Source organism: Glandiceps talaboti, chromosome 1 (assembly GCF_964340395.1).
Source record: "Glandiceps talaboti chromosome 1, keGlaTala1.1, whole genome shotgun sequence".
In the NCBI taxonomy this organism is placed as follows: Eukaryota; Metazoa; Hemichordata; class Enteropneusta; family Spengelidae; genus Glandiceps; species Glandiceps talaboti.
In genome coordinates, this window is record NC_135549.1 from 12,372,342 (window position 1) to 12,391,612 (window position 19,271).

At 34.7% G+C, this 19,271-nt stretch overlaps 1 protein-coding gene across 1 annotated transcript; it reads right to left on the reverse strand.

Moving 5' to 3' along the window:
• Positions 1 to 4,011: 4,011 nt before the first annotated feature.
• Positions 4,012 to 16,571, reverse strand: LOC144441212 (zinc finger MYND domain-containing protein 10-like). The gene is made up of 12 exons (XM_078130774.1): positions 16,471 to 16,571; positions 14,461 to 14,569; positions 13,472 to 13,639; positions 12,820 to 12,899; positions 12,586 to 12,661; positions 12,076 to 12,164; positions 11,749 to 11,849; positions 10,941 to 11,113; positions 9,689 to 9,814; positions 8,654 to 8,775; positions 4,599 to 4,724; positions 4,012 to 4,137 (listed from the first exon to the last, which is right to left on the reverse strand). Exons 1-12 carry the CDS (start codon positions 16,569 to 16,571, stop codon positions 4,029 to 4,031), a joined length of 1,380 nt encoding a protein of 459 aa, XP_077986900.1. The 3' UTR covers positions 4,012 to 4,028.
• Positions 16,572 to 19,271: the final 2,700 nt, after the last annotated feature.

The window sequence follows — 19,271 nt, forward strand, 5'->3', positions numbered from 1 at the left end:
ATAACATGTACGTCGAACGTCAAACGGTATTTATTTTGAATAAAAAAAAAGAATCGGTTACGAGTTTACGATAATACCGCTCGTTGCCACTGGCGACAGAGCGCACTGTATATCGGTGCGTAATACTAGTAGGTGTATGTAATATCTCCATAGAGACTCGTCTTGGGTTTTTTTGAATGCTGGTGCCAGTAATTCTAATGTGGAGATCAGTCTAGCCCTGAATAACTGTATAAACAAGCCCAGATACATTTTGGTACCAGCAAAATGTTATGATCGTCTTTGAATGAGAAATGTTTGTTCCGGAAATCTTTGTGGAAACAAAACACCACTGCTTACATTTAGGCTAAAGTTAGTCTAAAAAATACATTTGTGACAACCTGAAGTACATATACCAGCTGGTCGGAAACTACAGGAATTGTGACACGTTTCCCACTAAAATCATGTACTAATGTACTCCACATGAGTTGAGTTGTAAAAGAGTGAAAATGATCTGTACCAGTGTCATAGCGGGAATCACTACCCTTGCCATTCTAGGTCTGCTAATGGTAGAGTATGTCAACTTGAGAACCAGGGACCACACTACTCAGCACGTACCCGACGTCTGTCCGGAAACCACAGCTCACTGTTCGGTTTCGAGTATCGCCTTTGAAAAGAAGAATATTTGAGACAGAGTTGAAGAAATTGGTGGGATTACTACTTCTGGATGACTTGGCATGTAAAACATTCTTCCTTCGAGATCGTCGGAGAGGAAAAACCAAACCAAAACAAAGGCCAAATGGTTTAGCAGTAGTATTCTCTTCTTTGACCTATACTATTACGCTGTCTTCTTCTTCTTCGTTTTCACCTATGATTTGCATTCGTTGCTTTACAAAATGCTAGCTGTCTAGTCTGTATAAGATGCGTCTGATTCCAGAAAATACTTTCAGTACAGTTATTGATTGGGACTATGACGCAGCTCATTAAATATCAAACGACATATTCGTACCAATGAGATCTTATTCGAAGAAGCTAGGCAGGACATCTTTTACAACAAAACTGAGATTCGATTTAGTTCCAACTGAGAATCGCCAAATCACAATCCCCTGTGATCTATGACTATGATAGGAGGACTGGCCAAACCCAGAGAGTGGCAGTGACATGCTTGTAAGTAACATCACCAAAGATGTTGCACAGAACAAGGGGGCTACAAAAGTGTTTGAAAGCAGAACCACTGAGTAAAGAACAGACTTTGGTACATAGCAACGAACCAATTCACAGGAGAATGGCACATAGCAACGAACCAATCCACTGACTTTGGTACATACCAACAGTCCAATTCACAGAAGATGGCACATAGCAACGAACTAATCCACAGAAGATTGGCTTATAGCAACGAACCAATCCACAGAAGATTGGCTCATAGCAACGAACCAATCCACAGAAGATGGCACATAGCAACGAACTAATCCACAGAAGATTGGCTCATATTATAGCAATGAACCAATCCACAGACTTTGGCACATGGCAACAATCAAATTCACAGACTTTGCTACATAGCAGCGAACCAATGCACATATTCTGGTACATGATAAAGAACCAATTCACAGAAAAATGGCACATACTATTAGGACAGTCACAGTATGAAAATAAGCAATATAACAATGGTATATACACATGTACATGTAAGTATGTATAGGGTTAGTCTGTATGGTATGCCATGACACATCGGTCAACCCCCTCCCAGTCTGAGAGGAGAGGAGAGAAGAGGAGAGGAGGGGAGAGGAGATGAGAGGAGGGGGGAGGAGGCCGATGAAGGCAGAATGACACAACACTACTTACAGTCTAGTATAGGGTAGGATCATAGGATATGTCACTACATGGTCTTATCTTGTAGTTATAACAGTTATAAACAGGGAGTTTGTCTGTGGTTATATTGTTACTGTAATGCTAATCACAGTCTATGTTATCACACAAATCTTACATTAAACAAATATATGAAGAAACCAAATGAATTTCGTAAGATGCTGGGTGAACTATACATTAATATACAAGTACAAACTGATCCATATCACCATTATTGATTTAATTCAATATTTACAAATCAAAGACACTCTTTGTACAAGTCACATAGATCATAGATTGGAATGAATCAATTTCATCATTATCAAGGTTTTTAAACGAAGGAAAGGTTGTTTACAATATCTCTATAAATAATCTTACACATTGTAAAGTTATTAAAAATCATGGTACATATACTTAGGTGAAAAAATAATAACGGTGTTTCCGATAACATGGCCTCTGAAAAATAGTGTCTGTAGGTTGGGATTTTATTTATTTCATTTTATTTTTACATTTCGAATTGTTTTTATTTTTGAAAAACATTGCTTCGACCCCCAAAAAATGAAATATCAGTCAGAATACCCCTTCTGTGATAGTTTGATGAAATATGTGCATACATGACTGGGGAAAGAAAAAAAAGACATACATGAAGGTCAAGAAGACAAACAGTTTCTGAACTTTTTGTTTTAAATGTTTATGAAATGTTTAGGGTTAGTCGGGTTATCGGGAACACACAATATTTTTTATTTTGCCTAATTAATCATCAAAAATATCAATATAAATTATAGAATACAAAGTTTACAATGTTCTCAATATCCCTAACTTTGATATGCTTTCATTGCATACAATATACAGCCATACAGCCTAGATTGTTGACTGTCGACAGTCGTTCGTGCCTTTTTGCTACGTTTTATCTAAAACTAAAATCATAGCCTCGCTTCGATCCGTAGCAATACTATAACTACGTACTGATTGAACAGCGAGTGGCGGAGGCACTCACAGATCGTGCCTTTGGCACATGCAGTTCCTATCAGTACACATTAATATTCAGTGCTACGGAGCGAGGCGACGACTTTGTTTTAGATGAAACGTAGCAAAAAAGGCACAAATGACTGTCGACAGTCTACCTAGATTGTTCAATAGTCAGTCAATTGTATTTAACTTCAATGCACATGATAAATACAGTCACTGTTGCCATAGGTGTGATTTTGCATGGTAAATGGAGGACTGTGAGCAAGTGTATATTAAAGTGAAAGGTTGTACTTCTACCCTCCTCATCAAAAGCCTGCCTATGGCAATCTACAATGCAAATAACCACACACAACTGTTGACATTGTACGTATAAGCCCTTCAAAGGATCTTGTGAATGTCAACAAGATGTTGTAGAATTTATATCAACTTAAAAAATCTGTGAACATCAAAAGAGAGAGAAAAAGTTATACAACGAGATATTTATCTTGTAACTGACTGGTTATTTGTGGAAATGATATAGAAAAGAAATGGAATATTTGAAAAAACTACTAGCTCTGGATATCAAATTTTGTTTCATTTGAATACCTTCACATGTTGTAATATATAAGTTAAAAGGATATTGATCTCTTACCATAATTCGTGTGGTTTTGTGTTTCTATAATCTACAATTCTAGTAATAATGCTGTCACTGTGTAGTACCAAGAATGTACATGATATGTTGTCAATTATACATATTAGTATGTCTCCATCAATTCCTCGAGAAAACATTCTCAAAACCCCCATCTTAACCCTAAGATTGTGAAATACCTGAAATGTACAATGAAAGGTTAAGCTCGTTAACCACACCAGCTAATAGCCTTTGGATGCAGGAAATAGTAGAGACACTTGTATGCAGCTGTCAACATGTCCTACACTACATGCCTTAGAGCGGTTTTGTATCTTTATAAACTGTGTTCTCAGACTCATGGGGACCCTTTTCTATAGATTATGCAAGTTTTACTTCATATTGATTTAACAATGTGTAATAGGAGGAAATTGAACAACCTAAACAACTTGTAATTAAACTGAGATGTCATTATAGAAACCATATCAAATACCAACATCAAACTTGTGGTTGTCAGAATTGAAATAAACCTATGTAAACAAAAGAGGATATCCAGAGCAATGACACTACAACAGAATATATTTCACAAAAAATATATAAGTATGTTATTTTAATTGTAACTTGGTTCTGTATGTCAGCTGCTTTCCTTTTCTTGTTCTTCTTGTAACTTGATTTTTTCCAGTGCGTCTGTCATTAACTTACAAGCTGCTTTATGTTTTGGCCAGTGTTTCACTTGACATTCTCTGTAGAAGTGGATGCAAAGAAAAAGACATACCTGAATGCACTTTAACAGTTTTAAGTAGAGATCGATACGAGAAGAAACGGCTTAATTTTAGCATATACCAGATTATAAGAAAGGACTTAAAGATATCAATATCAATTTAAGAAGCTGTTAAGTTTGCAGCACAACACCAACACTGTCATGTTTGAAATAAAGTCAGTCTACCAAAACTATTCTAGAGTTTGAGATTTCATTTTTTAAGGTGATATCAGAAAGGCGTGAAAGGTTAGCTCTGAGCAAAGTCGGAGCATTTATTTGTTGCATGAATCCCTAAAGTTGCATGTAGATACTCAACGTAGTTAAAATCGTACTTTTACACAATTCTGCATTGACATAACAACATACCAGCAACTCTTGGACACACCTGATTAAACTTTCTTGAATCATTGTTATTTTAATAGAAGTGAAGGGTTATTTGCATACCTTCTACAATACCACTCATTCTGACATCTTGAACAGCGCTTTGTTGCTGGTTCCCCACAAACACCACACTTAGGGGGTTCAGTAATCAGACCCTCTAGCATGTCAAAATTGTAAGTATCTGCAAACCTGTTGAGGAAGAAAAAATTGAGTGATTCTTTGAAGTCTGGTGAAATAAAATAATTTACTGTAATGTGTGGAGTGATCAGAACAATATGTATACCACTGATGTTACATGCAGCCTGTGTGTCTTAGTGTGTCCTATATCACTGTGGTCTGGGTTCGAACCCATCCAGTGCTGGCTGTCTTTAAATTAATAATTAACCAGGCCTATACATAAGAATGATGTAGTGAGGGTGATACTCAGTTTGACCCTACTAGACAACGTAGGTTTTCACTGGTACTCTAGTTTTCTCCTACTTTTACACTATGGAAATGCACAATTAGCATCAGTATTTCAAGTTCTGACTTTGACTTGGATTAATAAAGTATATCTTCATCATCATCATCACCACCACCACCACCACCACCATCACCATCATGATTCATCATCATCATCAACTCAGACCACCAGTGGTGGTCAGAGATACAAGTGATACATAATACACACTAGCTTTATTGTCCCTGGCTGATGCTGTAAAGGGACCATTGGCAACATATTTGTGTTATACAACAAGACAGGTGAATATTAATTTTTTTTCCATGATAGTTCTGTCTGGTATGATGCAAAATACATGTGACCTTTGTATCAAAAGCACACACATATGCCTAGCCTTACTAAATCTACATATGGTGATGTCTTGACCAAAGAGTATCTGAACACTACCTGTATATGTTTCATTGCCTCAAGTCCTTGTCTGTATGTAACTAAATGAGGAATCAATACCTGGTAGTATTAATCCGTTGAGTGTTTCAAGTCAATGCCACTGACAACTAATTGACAATGCTAGAAATTACTAACAGCTTTTCACACACAAGCGAGGTCAAAAAAAAAAAAAAATAGCGCCAATGGCGTTGTAGCACAACTGTACAGATTTTTAAAATGTTTACCCACATGCTGACCCATGCTAGGTATAGGTGTTCATTTGCTGAATGACTATCCAGTTGCCTATCCAACCCGGTTGTTATCTTTTCAATATACCTTTTCAATATACGCTTCATTTGGCTGTTGCTGTGGGTGTGGCCATGTTGCTAGACATACTTGCATACATTTTTTAAATGTTCATTCATTTGTCTATTAATCCCTGATGTTATCTTTGCAATATATAGTACGTGATCATTTGGCTGTTGCTATGGGTGTGGTCTTATTGCTAAGTATATTTGCACATTTTTTGAATGTTTATTCATTTGTCTATCAATCCCTGTTGTTATCCTTGCAATATATGTTATTATTTGGCTGTTGCTATGGGCATGGTCTTGTTGATAGGCACATTTACATACATTTTTTGAATGTTTATTTATTTGTCTATCAATCTGTGTTGTTATCTTTGCAATATATGTGACCATTTGGCTGTTGCTATGTGCGTGGTCTTGTTGCTAGGCACATTAACATACATTTTTTGAATGTTTACTCACTTGCATACCAGATGATGTTATTTGACCAAAATATACAGAAATTTGGTTGTTACTAAGGGCGTGGTCATGGTTGCTAGGGCCAATTATATCAAAATATTATGAAGAAAATCTATAGAATAACACTTCTGGAAACATCACACCAAGTTTCAGTATCATTGACAAAGTACTTTTTGAGTACGTTTTTGACCGAAATGCACATTTTTAAACCTAATTTGCATATCACTGATGAGATCATTATATGCTTAATATTTCATCATCTTTACACCCCCAGATGCATCCCCATTAAATTTCAGCCGAATCTGCTCAGTAGTATTGGAATTAAAGATTTTTGACCAAAAAGGCACATTTTTAGCCCTAATTTGCATATCACTGATGGAATCATCATGTTGTGAACAATTCTTAATCTAAACATCCCTAAGATTGTTTCCACCAAATTTCAGACTGATCTGCCCTGTAATTTTTTAGTATAAGTTTTTTGACCGAAAATCACATATTTTGATTGCCAAATCACACATCAGTGGTAAGATCATTTTGATTTGAACAATTTCCCAACTAGACACCCAAGGTAATACATCCAACAAATATCATGGCAATCGGTCTGGCAGTTTTATTTACACACACATCCACACATCCACACACACAGACAGACACCTTTGCCATACTTATAGCACTACTGAACCTTATCAGTTCAGTTGTGCTAATACAGGTGATTGAACCTCATGGTTACAGAATTAACGAAGTGTGGAAAGGTTAGAACATGAAATATGTGGCCATGAAATGTAGAGATAAGCAATAATCAGTGCTACCACTACTAGTATTACAACTATGGTATTTACCAACTGATAAGACACACTTCCTACTTCCTGTGAAAACACTTTTGTTTTCACCCTCCAGGCTTGTAATTTTTGTAGCTACCATTCTATAATTGTAACACTTTCAGTGGGGTAACATCAAACTTCCTATAGACATTGCTGGTTTTAGTGAAATCAGTTAGTTTAGTTTTGAGTTACATTGAAATTGTCAACAGATGTCATCAGTCATTGGTGTTATTCTACGTATAAAGTGTACAGTTGTAATTTTACTCAGAAATTACTGCCAATGCATCCAGCTGTATTTCCTTTACTAATAGCAAAATAACACACCGACACGTCTAATTCTGTTTGGAAAATAACTTAACATAGCTTTGGGTTTGTAATATATTTGTTGGTTTGAGGGTGATATATTTATTGTATATAACTGAACACATTGATCCAACCCTAAAATAATAACAGTTTCTGTAAATCTATTAATAATGATAGCCAAAATTTCACATAATAACAGAGGAGCAAAAAAAATAAATAATCAAACTGTCTTAGAAAAGTCCATAGTCTTGACATTTCATGCAACAAAGTGAATACTGTATAAATTCGCTATCAGTAACATCTAATACATCTAACATTCTCATGTGATTTACAAAACTTACATTGATACAATCAAATGACATATGAGGATTGTCCTTCATCTAATTTCAAATACAATGTATGTATATTTTTTCTATACACCAGACTTGCTCATCAACAGGTAATTTTCACAATAAATGAAATAATTTTCAATCGATTTTTGGTGCAAGTACTATATTCATTATATTTTGTGTGTTTATGTTAAGAATGCAAGCAAGTGAAATGAACTCAACACAGTCAAATTTGGATGAATAGTTTTCTCTCCTAAACTCACTTGCATTCGCTAAACTCGTTAACGTTCTTATGATGCAAACATGTATACATGACGTACATGTAGTAACCAATTATGACTTTTTATTTAAAACAAGTACAAAGGATTCAGGAAAATTATTCAATTATGCAAGATGTAAAGTAGTCACATTGAAACAATTTTACAATCATCTCTTTGGAACAATAATGCAATTATCAATTTGGAAAAGATGTTGAAATCATAAAATTGCAACCATTTTTCAAATTTAATTGTGAATGATATAGTTACAATCAGCAATTGGGAGCACTGTTCAACTTGCTGGGTAGTTATATTTCACTGTCTATACGGTATATCAAAAAGATCATGGACTTTACTGCATCAATATACATAACAGACAGTGTTAATTTTTTGTATTGTCTACTGTAATCATGCATACATGTATATAAATTTTAATTTCTCAATTTTCATGAGCCAGTGAAAACTAAAATATGAAAACTATTTCAAGATAAACATGTACACAGTTATTTGGGTTGTAAAAGGTAGATGACAGAGAATACTTGCACAATGATGTCTTTGTCTGTTATTCCTGAACTGGGGGTTTATTTAAGACCTATTCAGTGGAAATTTTGTACCAATGATGGTGAACACAAAGATGACAAATAGCTTGCACAGTGTGCAAATAATGTGCTGAAGGCTATCAATAACACATTCTTACTATAGGAGATCAAGTTTCTACCAAGAGGTCTTTCTCTTTAACTATGTTTTCAATCATCCAGTCTGCATTCTTTACTTACCTTTTAGCTTGTTCTTTCAGAGCAGATTTGGGTGGATCAAAACATTTCTTGACTTGGTGTTTAGCAATAGCAGGCCATTTACCTTCATTCTCTGTCAGTAAATTATCATAGATTTCTGGTACCTAGGTATAGTGTTAAAGTAAATTCTTTGTAAGTAAATTATCTTAGATTTCTGGTACCTACATGTAAGTATTGTGTAAAAAAAACTGTAAGTGAATTCTTTGTAAGTAAATTACCTTAGATTTCTGGTACCTAAATATTGTGTTAGAGAATTCTTCGTAAGTAAATTATCTTGGATTTCTGGTACCTAAGTATTGTGTAAGTGAATTCTTCATAAGTAAATTATCTTAGATTTCTGGTACCTAAGTATTGTGTTAGAGAATTCTTCATAAGTAAATTATCTTAGATTTCTGGTACCTAAGTATTGTGTTAGAGAATTCTTCATAAGTAAATTTCTTAGATTTCTGGCATCTAAGTATTGTGTTAGAGAATTCTCCATAAATAAATTATCTTAGATTTCTGGCATTTAAGTATTGTGTTAGAGAATTCTTCGTAAGTAAATTATTAAATATTGCTGGTATAATGTACACACACTTGTGATACTATACTTGACTATTAAACAAAATTGGAATTCGGTGATATTTGATGGCATGTGTGAATTCAGTTGATATTGCTTACTGTACTTAGAGCCAATTCTGACTATTCATTGTATCTCACAATAAACACACAAATTCTTGAGGTTTGAATTAATTTACTCCAACCACTAAAATCTAACAAATGCTTATTAGCCAACAAAAAATGGCGACACTGTATTCCTGGGTTTTTAGGTTCTGAAGAAGACACATACTGAGGATTTAATGATGAATAAAGTCAACACTGTATATGTTGTATTTGTTATTATAGTTTCATGTATTTTTTTATGCTAGGTATCAAAGTGATTCTATTATATCCAGTGTCTCAGTTGTTAGCATTTTATAGCATAATCTATTTACAACAAAACTAGCTGCTTGCCATATTTGTATACTCTTAGCCTACCTGTTCTAGTACTAAATTCTGTTTGGTAGAGGGTGGTTCCATCATTGATAAATGTTCCAGATATCTCTGCAACTCTGATAATGTTGGAATCTGGTCTAACAGAACTTCAGTCATATGACCTCTCAGCTACAGGTAAATAATATTAAGAAAGAAAGAAAGATAGATGACAAAATATCATGAGAAAAATATCAAGTACAAAACACACATTAAATGAAATAATTCATTGCAGCCTCTACAAGCAAATAACATCAAAGCATTCACAGTGCAACTTCTATTCTACCAGGACCAGGTCCCCAATTGTACAGCTGGGTTGACTGGAGCACAATTGCATTTTATACATAATCTTGCCCAAAAACTGTAGATATATAATAACAAACAGCAGTAGCAGCAGTGCGGATTGAACCTGTAACCTACAGATTCCAAGCCAGTCACTGTGAGGCTTTAATCTGTAACCTGCAGATTCCAAGCCAGTCACTCTAACCATTCAACTATCATGACTCCAAATGACAGAATATTGAGAAAAATATCAAGTGATATAAAATTGTTACTTAGCATATCATTGGTACATGTGACTTAATGTTTACAGACTCAGTATTACACTGCACATGTAAGTATTGGTACTTTCGTATTAATGATTATGGTACTATAATATTGCAAAGCAGTGAAAATCCCAATATGTATTATATACCAATACGTAGTATGTAGATGCATTGCAAGTAATCACGATACATCAGACAACCCAACACTAACATACTAGTATTAGTTGTTTGACTGGGTACATGTCTAAATCATTACATATGCATGTATCTTGGGAGCAAATGGGTGTTCTCTTTCCCCATGTGTGTTTATTTGAGTCAAGGTATTATATTGAGATAATGATGTCTTTTTCTACAGTAAGACACAAATAACCAGACATGTCAGTGGTCAAATCAAAACTACCGTACACAGGATTGGTTTGATTTCTCTCTTGTATAAGGTTAACAAACATTACATGTAATACCTGTTCAAGTTGTTCATTTGTGTATGGAATCTATTCTCATATGTTATCTTTCATGTATTTACTGCTCCTACTACACTACTACTTAATATCTGACAAAACATGCATACATTGATGAATCAGTACACTTCTTTGGCACAAGAGGGCGCCCTCTCCACCAAATTCAACCACAAATCTCTGCAGTGTCAAGTACTCAGACAGAGATATGTAAATTATAAACAGTACGAGTCTTATCAGAATGAACAATTAAATTACCTTGAGAATTTGATTCTTATTGAAGGAATTAAATTCATATTTTCTTTGGTTCTCTGACCCCATTAGTAAGTTAAAAATAGATATCCAAACTTGACCCTCCAGCTTGGTTAATTTAAGTCTCTCACTCATAGGAACCTCTTGCCATTTATTGTCAATGTACTTCATAAGTTTACCTGAAAGATATCAAATATTATATTACTCGTTAATCATGGGATAATGGACATATGAACATATTACTAATATAAGATATTACGACTGACTACTTGTGGTGCTGTTTACTTTATGATGATTTCATTTCAGACTCTCTAACTGTAGTATGGATTCTTGAAATGGTACATAGACAGCCCTGCAGAGTGATCGTTTGAAGTGGTACATACATTTTGTACATGTAGATAGGCCTGTGCAGGGACTTTTGAAATGGTACATAGAGAGCCCTGCATAGTGAGTTTTGAAATGGTACATAGACAGACCTGCACAGTGACTGTTTTGAAATCGTACATAGACAGCCCTGCACAGTGACTGTTTTGAAATGGTACATCCATGTAGACAGCCTGCACAGTGACTGTTTTGAAATGGTACATCCATGTAGACAGCCTGCACAGTGACTGTTGTGAAATGGTACATCCATGTAGACAGCCTGCACAGTGACTGTTTTGAAATGGTACATCCATGTAGACAGCCTGCACAGTGACTGTTTTGAAATGGTACACAAATAAAAATGTAGCTCTGCACAGTGACTGTTTTGAAATGATACGCAGATAGCCCTGCACAGTGACTGTTTTGAAATGGTACATAAGACAAACCATACCTTCAGTCATCAAGGTCCATGGTGGCATCTCAATAAGCTGTACTAGCAGGACTGGAATGTCATGTGTGTTCAGTAATCGAGTACCAACACTCAGTGGAAGCCTACAAGGTAAGGAGTGAAAATCTGAAAATTAATTTTATAGAATTGTGTAATATGGTACCTCATTATAAAAAGTATCCAATGTATTATTTCATAGCTTTAGTGTGAGGACGATAAATGACAACAGTTTAGATACAAGTACATGTAACTCAACTTTTGCAATTTCATTATTGTGAAAATTCAAGATTTCAAAATTTAAAGTCTTGATTTTTATAGAAGAACACTCACCCAGTCAAATGATCTGTGATATATCTCAGGATAGACACTGCCTTGATACTCACATCAAAATTGATCATGTTTTCTTGATTTCCAAGCTCCTGTAAAATACACCAAATAATGATATTCAATACGAGAATTACTATAATGGAAATATCATGACCTCATTGTTACTCTGTTGACACAAATAAGGACGCTCTCTTAAAGAGGTGTGTCTCTAGGTTTGATATTATGAATCTGTACAGTTGTAGCAGTAGCCAGTAACTTGTAAGGTACGCTATGATGAAGAATCCTCACACATCAGCAACCCCTCCCACATCAGTGAGGACAGAATGACACAACGTATCTTACAGTCTGTAGTAACAACATCTGAACCATTTTGAATGGCCATTTAGATTCATGATAACTGTTCCTATATCAAAGACAGACAGTTGAAAACAGTGATTTTTCAATATAGGTACCAGATTTACTAACTTAACTATCGTAACTAACTATAATGGACACATAATAAAATTATCATACCTCCAAATTTCCTTTCATTTCTAGTGTTTTGGAAGAATGGGCTTTGATAATTTCTTCCAGTTCTCCCGCCTCTTGCCTAGCAAACAAAGAAAGCACTATATGTCAGTTTCTACATGTACATAAGTCATTGCATGTCGAAAAGTTTAATGGATTATACTTCAAATAGAGACGACTCTCACCAATACATGTACAGACAATGTACTAAAATTATGATAGTAAAATATATAGACTTACTTTGCAATCAGAGTTGTGATTTTTCTGTAACAGTAATCAACCAAGTCAAGAATACTTTCTTCTGCTGCTTCACAGGTCTCCTTCAAGAAATAACATGAGAATTGGACCAGAACAACACAAATCATTATAATTTGTTTGAAATGTTTCATTTGATTTAACTCTCTATACCCTACACTGTCAATTAGAAACATGAACATTTGTATGTATGTACATGTATGTTACCAAGTAGTCATGGATTACTACTATATCATGTATATGTAACATCAACCAAATTTTGGAAAGTAACAAAATAACAAGTTATCAAGGAATGACATGTGACTTGTGTCTTGAGACTTGGAATCCACGTCTTCCAACATTTGGTTAAAACATGATTCTGTTAGCTGATCTGAAAAATCAGCTGGAACACAGCTCAACCTTACAACAGCCCTCAGTGAGTCATAATTCTCTTGATTGACACATTCACTACTAATTCTAGTAAACTTATATTCAGTTTCTATTATAATATATATCCATACACAAACAATCATTGCTCAGGATAGGATACTACATGTATCAAACAACCATTTTCCTACTACATTTGTATATATTTCTTTCTTTTATTATTAGATGATTGTTAAATTTTAACATCAGTACGTGTATGTCTTTGACTTACCTTGTAGAAAAGGGTAGTTTCTAGAAGATTCACCATGGTGGCTTCATGGTAGAGTGTCATATATAGAGGAAATGTTGTCTTGGGTTCAAAGTTCATTTTCAAAATGATCGTGAACACTTTCTGCTTCCATACTTCAATTGCAAGTAGTTCATGTATCAACACTGACACCTGCATAGCAACATACATGTAAGATTATCACCACAAAACTTAAAAAAATTTATTCTGTTTAAAACCAAATCTTGGTAATATTTCAGGATGGAAAAACAGCATTGTGCATGTAATAAACCCATGTATTTCAATAATGTACAGTACTGCCATATGTACCAACCATAGACTCCATGGTCCACATATTGAAATGTGTTCCTTCCATGTAGGGTCCCATAGACTCAGGCTTACGACATGTATGGTAGAACTCCATCACTTTCAGAGGCATTACATGTACATGTAATACCAACAAATTAACATCATTGCATGATAAAGGTACATAGAAGTGGAGTGAAATGTTGCAATAATTTCTAGTTTACTGTTCAAAGTGACTATACTTGAATTCACTATCTAATTGATTCTTAGAAGAACCATGAACCATTTTCCATATGTACATTTTTGGAGAACAGTTTTATTACATTATTCAAATATTATAAAAAAACAACTCTGTATAACTGTGTGAGAATACATAGTCCTTCAACAAATTATATGAAACACAGAAAAATGTCAGATTAATATACATTTCTTGTATTTCCATAATGTATGGTGTATGGTACATTATGTACGTATGGTACTACCATACGTACATGCAGTGTGCCCTCTACGCCAATTTATGCACCACTGACACAATTTCTAGTGATGCAACAAAATGGATGACATGTATGAATAGATCACCATGATGACAACACAATGGTAGCAGATAAACTGTCTAAAACAGCAAGTTTTGTAAATACATTGTGATGGAAATAATGAGTTAATACAAAAACTCTGATTACTAGTATTACCTTATCTGCAGAAATGAGAAAGTCTTTAACAAACTCGTCTTCTTGATTTGATGCATTTAGCAGTGCTTGCATGTTGAGCTTTTCAAGGTATTCATGTTGTCTCATCCAACTGTTGGAAAATAGAAAAATGAAAATTGTAGTTCATTTCTAAAATAAAGCATATATCATGTGACCAGTCAAGTACACTTTTTAATAAACCTATAAAAATATCAAATCCTTTGTCTTTCTATTGGCTAGCTACTACAGTTTCTTTAGCCATGACTGTACATGTAGCTTCAACATTTAGGTTTCCTTCACCACAAACCACTAAACATTATTCCCAAATTACAACCCACCCATAACACCAAAGTAAAGTGTTATGTATATGTACTACTATCGTTTATAGCATCCATATCAAGTGTAAAAGTATACTGTTTCATTTGCTAATTGACCCATTATAAAGGCCACTTGCTCTAGGCTTGTATATAAACAAATAGAAACAGTATTGAGTTATTGATGGGAATGCTATATATGAGAGTAGTGCATAGAGAAATTGCTTTACTTCAGTGTTACTTGTTGTATTAAAGTCTGACAAACAACATAATCAGAGGGGGGGTCGTACATGTACTATCATTTTTTGTCATCCATCAATCCATCATTACTCCGTCTGCAAGCAGGACTAGTTCACTGTTGAGAGCTACATTTATATCTATCACAGTATCAGCACAGAGTGACATAAACCAGTCACTTGTGACGTCAGATAATATGCTATTCAAGCATGACCAAAATATAGCAAATATTGATTTGATGCATTTAGCAGTGCTTGCATGTTGAGCTTTTCAAGGTATTCATGTTGTCTCATCCAACTGTTGGAAAATAGAAAAATGAAAATTGTAGTTCATTTCTAAAATAAAGCATATATCATGTGACCAGTCAAGTACACTTTTTAATAAACCTATAAAAATATCAAATCCTTTGTCTTTCTATTGGCTAGCTACTACAGTTTCTTTAGCCATGACTGTACATGTAGCTTCAACATTTAGGTTTCCTTCACCACAAACCACTAAACATTATTCCCAAATTACAACCCACCCATAACACCAAAGTAAAGTGTTATGTATATGTACTACTATCGTTTATAGCATCCATATCAAGTGTAAAAGTATACTGTTTCATTTGCTAATTGACCCATTATAAAGGCCACTTGCTCTAGGCTTGTATATAAACAAATAGAAACAGTATTGAGTTATTGATGGGAATGCTATATATGAGAGTAGTGCATAGAGAAATTGCTTTACTTCAGTGTTACTTGTTGTATTAAAGTCTGACAAACAACATAATCAGAGGGGGGGTCGTACATGTACTATCATTTTTTGTCATCCATCAATCCATCATTACTCCGTCTGCAAGCAGGACTAGTTCACTGTTGAGAGCTACATTTATATCTATCACAGTATCAGCACAGAGTGACATAAACCAGTCACTTGTGACGTCAGATAATATGCTATTCAAGCATGACCAAAATATAGCAAATAATGACGTTCTTACGTATTTTTTTAATATTCGTAAATACAATAATAGATAATACTAATATAGTTATAACGTTATTAATTATTTTGGATTATGTGATGACCATCCACGAATAGCATATTATTAGCTCACAAGTGATTAGTCCTGCTTGCATACGGAGGAATTCGGGACTCGATTCTGACAATTGTCCCTCCCCCTGGTGTTTAGAGTCAAGTCAGTAATACAGACTCGTGCACCGTCATGGAAGCAGGACTAACAAGTGATGTGCATAGATTTTCGTAGTCATTTTCCCAGGTTAGTTAAACCATTACCTAAATGTATAACACGTCACAAACAGACTTGCACATCTAGTTTAATAAATCAGAGAAACGTGTCAAACGCCGAACTTCCGTATCCATAGCAACAGCGATGGCGTGTACATTTTGTAATGTATGTATTGTAATTTGTATGTAAAGCTAGCTTGGCTACGATCCCCCAGATGACAAAATTCTCGATTCATACCTTGGATTTCCAATATCCTTTATCTTGAACGCCTGGAGAGACTGTGTGTATCCCTCTGCTTCGGTAGGTAAGAGCACAGACGAGCCTCCTTCACCTGCCATGACAAAAGCCCGTCAGAACTTCGAAAGAAAATAGTCAGCGAAAATATTTCATAGACGCCGCCATATGCAGTAGATGAAATGAGCATGCGCAGATGAAATTTACCAAGATTCACCGCTGGGGGCTCTCTACTACGGTCTTGATGCAGACGTCTGTGCACAGGGCACCCAGGAACCGTGTGACAAACAAAACAAAACAAAACAAAAAAACAAAAACAAAAAAAACAAAAAAATAAATAAATAAATAAAATATCAAATAAATAATTTATTTTAATGTTCGCAAAAATAGCATGCGCAGATGAAATTTACCAAGATTCACCGCTGGGGGCTCTCTACTACGGTCTTGATGCAGACGTCTGTGCACAGGGCACCCAGGAACCGTGTGACAAACAAAACAAAACAAAACAAAAAAACAAAAACAAAAAAAAAACAAAAATAAATAAATAAATAAAATATCAAATAAATAATTTATTTTAATGTTCGCAAAAATAGTTGACGAAACAACTAATCGAGTTTTGTTAGTTTTGTCCTCAGAGAGAAAAAAAAACAACAACAACAAAGGAAAACAAAACAAAACAAAACAAAAACATACATATCACACAAATCCGGAGAATTATTTAACTAAATTCGGAAATATTACTCGCAAATCTTAAAAGAATGACAAATGAACAAGCAATCGAACGACAAGTATAAGGACAAATAAAATAATTAAATAAACCAGCAAATAAACAGATATGTATGTGAACTTATACTTATGCAAGTAGTGTAGTAATTGTCCATGTGGACCATGGTACACAATTTGACGGGCAAAAAAGCAAGATGTTAGAAATCAAATATTTTTTTCTGCATTATTCCTATCATTTTGTCCTTGTGTGTATATTTGTTCTTATACAAATCTGAAACCTTTCTAAAGTAAAATTTGTTCTTAGACAAGTGTCAAACTTTTTGAACTAAAATTTCCTATTGAAAAAGTCAATAGTGCTGAAGCAGAGGTCAGAATAGTAGCCTAGTTTTTGAGGTACCGCAACCGGAAAATAACCAAAACAAGATATATATCAGACTTTTCTTTAGAGTCAAGAATAATGACTGAGCCGAAAATTGTTTAAAATCAAGTTGGAGCACATTTTGTAACATGATGTAGGAAGACTGAGACGAACATGTATTCAGATAAAATACCGGTACTCTGTTTTGGCTTCGTGTATCATGTTTAGGTTGGATATTTATATAGTTTGTGTGTGTGTGTGTGTGTGTGTGTGTGTGTGTGTGTGTGTGTGTGTGTGTGTGTGTGTGTGTGTGTGTGTGTGTGTGTCGGCAGACATGAACCATTCTTTCCCAAAAAATATGTGTTACCATGAAAACTGCCATGTTTTGAGCCAGCCTACCTGTAATCCAGCAATGGAAACCTGGACATTCACCTAAAGTTTGCAGGTCGAAAATAATAAAAATCTAAAGATTCTATACCTCAAACTTCTTTGTTCGAGTGTAAGAAATACAGAAATTATACGATGACAGACCTGGAGACTAATTATGTAATACCAATAAAGTTACAGCTGTCCAATGCATCTAAAACTGCTATCCAACCATTTTCTATTACGCCAGAAACCCGAAGCACCCCCCCCCCCGTAATTGCGGATGAACTTCAATATTTAGCCCAGTGACCTTTCACTTTGAAGTCGATTATACAAACACTCTGACATACATACATACATACATACATACATACATACATACGCATTTATTACATACATACATACATACATACATACATACATACATACATACATACATACATACATACATACATACATACATACATACATACATATCTACAGATACACAAATACACAAATACATACATACATACATACATACATACATACATACATACATACATACATACATACATACATACATACACATCACACAGAAAATTTACTGTAGTCGTACGTTTTTTGGCGCTCGATTCACTTTAGCTGAATTTGCGCAAACGCTTTTATTTCCACTAACATACTTCACGAGTTTTCATATTTCTATATTCAGCGGGTGTAAAAGGTATGAATACGGCGGCCCATTGGATGAGATATTACATTATAGTACAGGTAGTGTCTACATTTCTCTTGCACAGTGCACCTGACACCTCAAATATTGCCATTCCACCAAAATGTTCATGCACCAAAATAAATTGTGTGAATTGTTCATAGTCACCATCCACCCATCCATCCATCCCTCCGTCCATCCATCCATCCGTCCGTCCATCTGTCTGTCTGTCTGTCTGTCTGTCTGTCTGTCTGTCCGTCCGTCCGTCCGTCCGTCTGTCTGTCTGTCTGTCTGTCTGTCTGTCTGTCTGTACATATCTGTCTGTATATCTATCTACTTATCTATCTGTTTGTCTATGTCTAATGTCTGACTATATTTATCAATATATCTATCTATTTATATATCAATCTGTTTATCTACCTATCATCTATCTATCTATCTATTAGATATATATATATATATATATATTATATATTTTATATATATCTATCATATATCTATCTATCTATCTATCTATCTATCTATCTATCTATCTATCTATCTATCTATCTATCTATCTATCTATCTATCTATCTATCTATCTATCTCTTTTTAATTTTGTATATGTACCTGTATACCTTGGAGTTTATTTATGTGTCTGTTTTTGTTCATATGTATTCAGTTCTA

Coding starts and splice junctions, on each gene's coding strand:
- LOC144441212 (XM_078130774.1), bottom strand. CDS start 16,571: ATGGCAGGTGAAGGAGGCTCGTCTGTGCTCTTACCTACCGAAGCAGAG. Junction 13,640..14,460: donor TTCTCATTTCTGCAGATAAG/GTAATACTAGTA, acceptor GTTGCTATGCAG/GTGTCAGTGTTGATACATGA. Junction 4,725..8,653: donor CTGAAAGAACAAGCTAAAAG/GTAAGTAAAGAA, acceptor CTTCCTCAACAG/GTTTGCAGATACTTACAATT.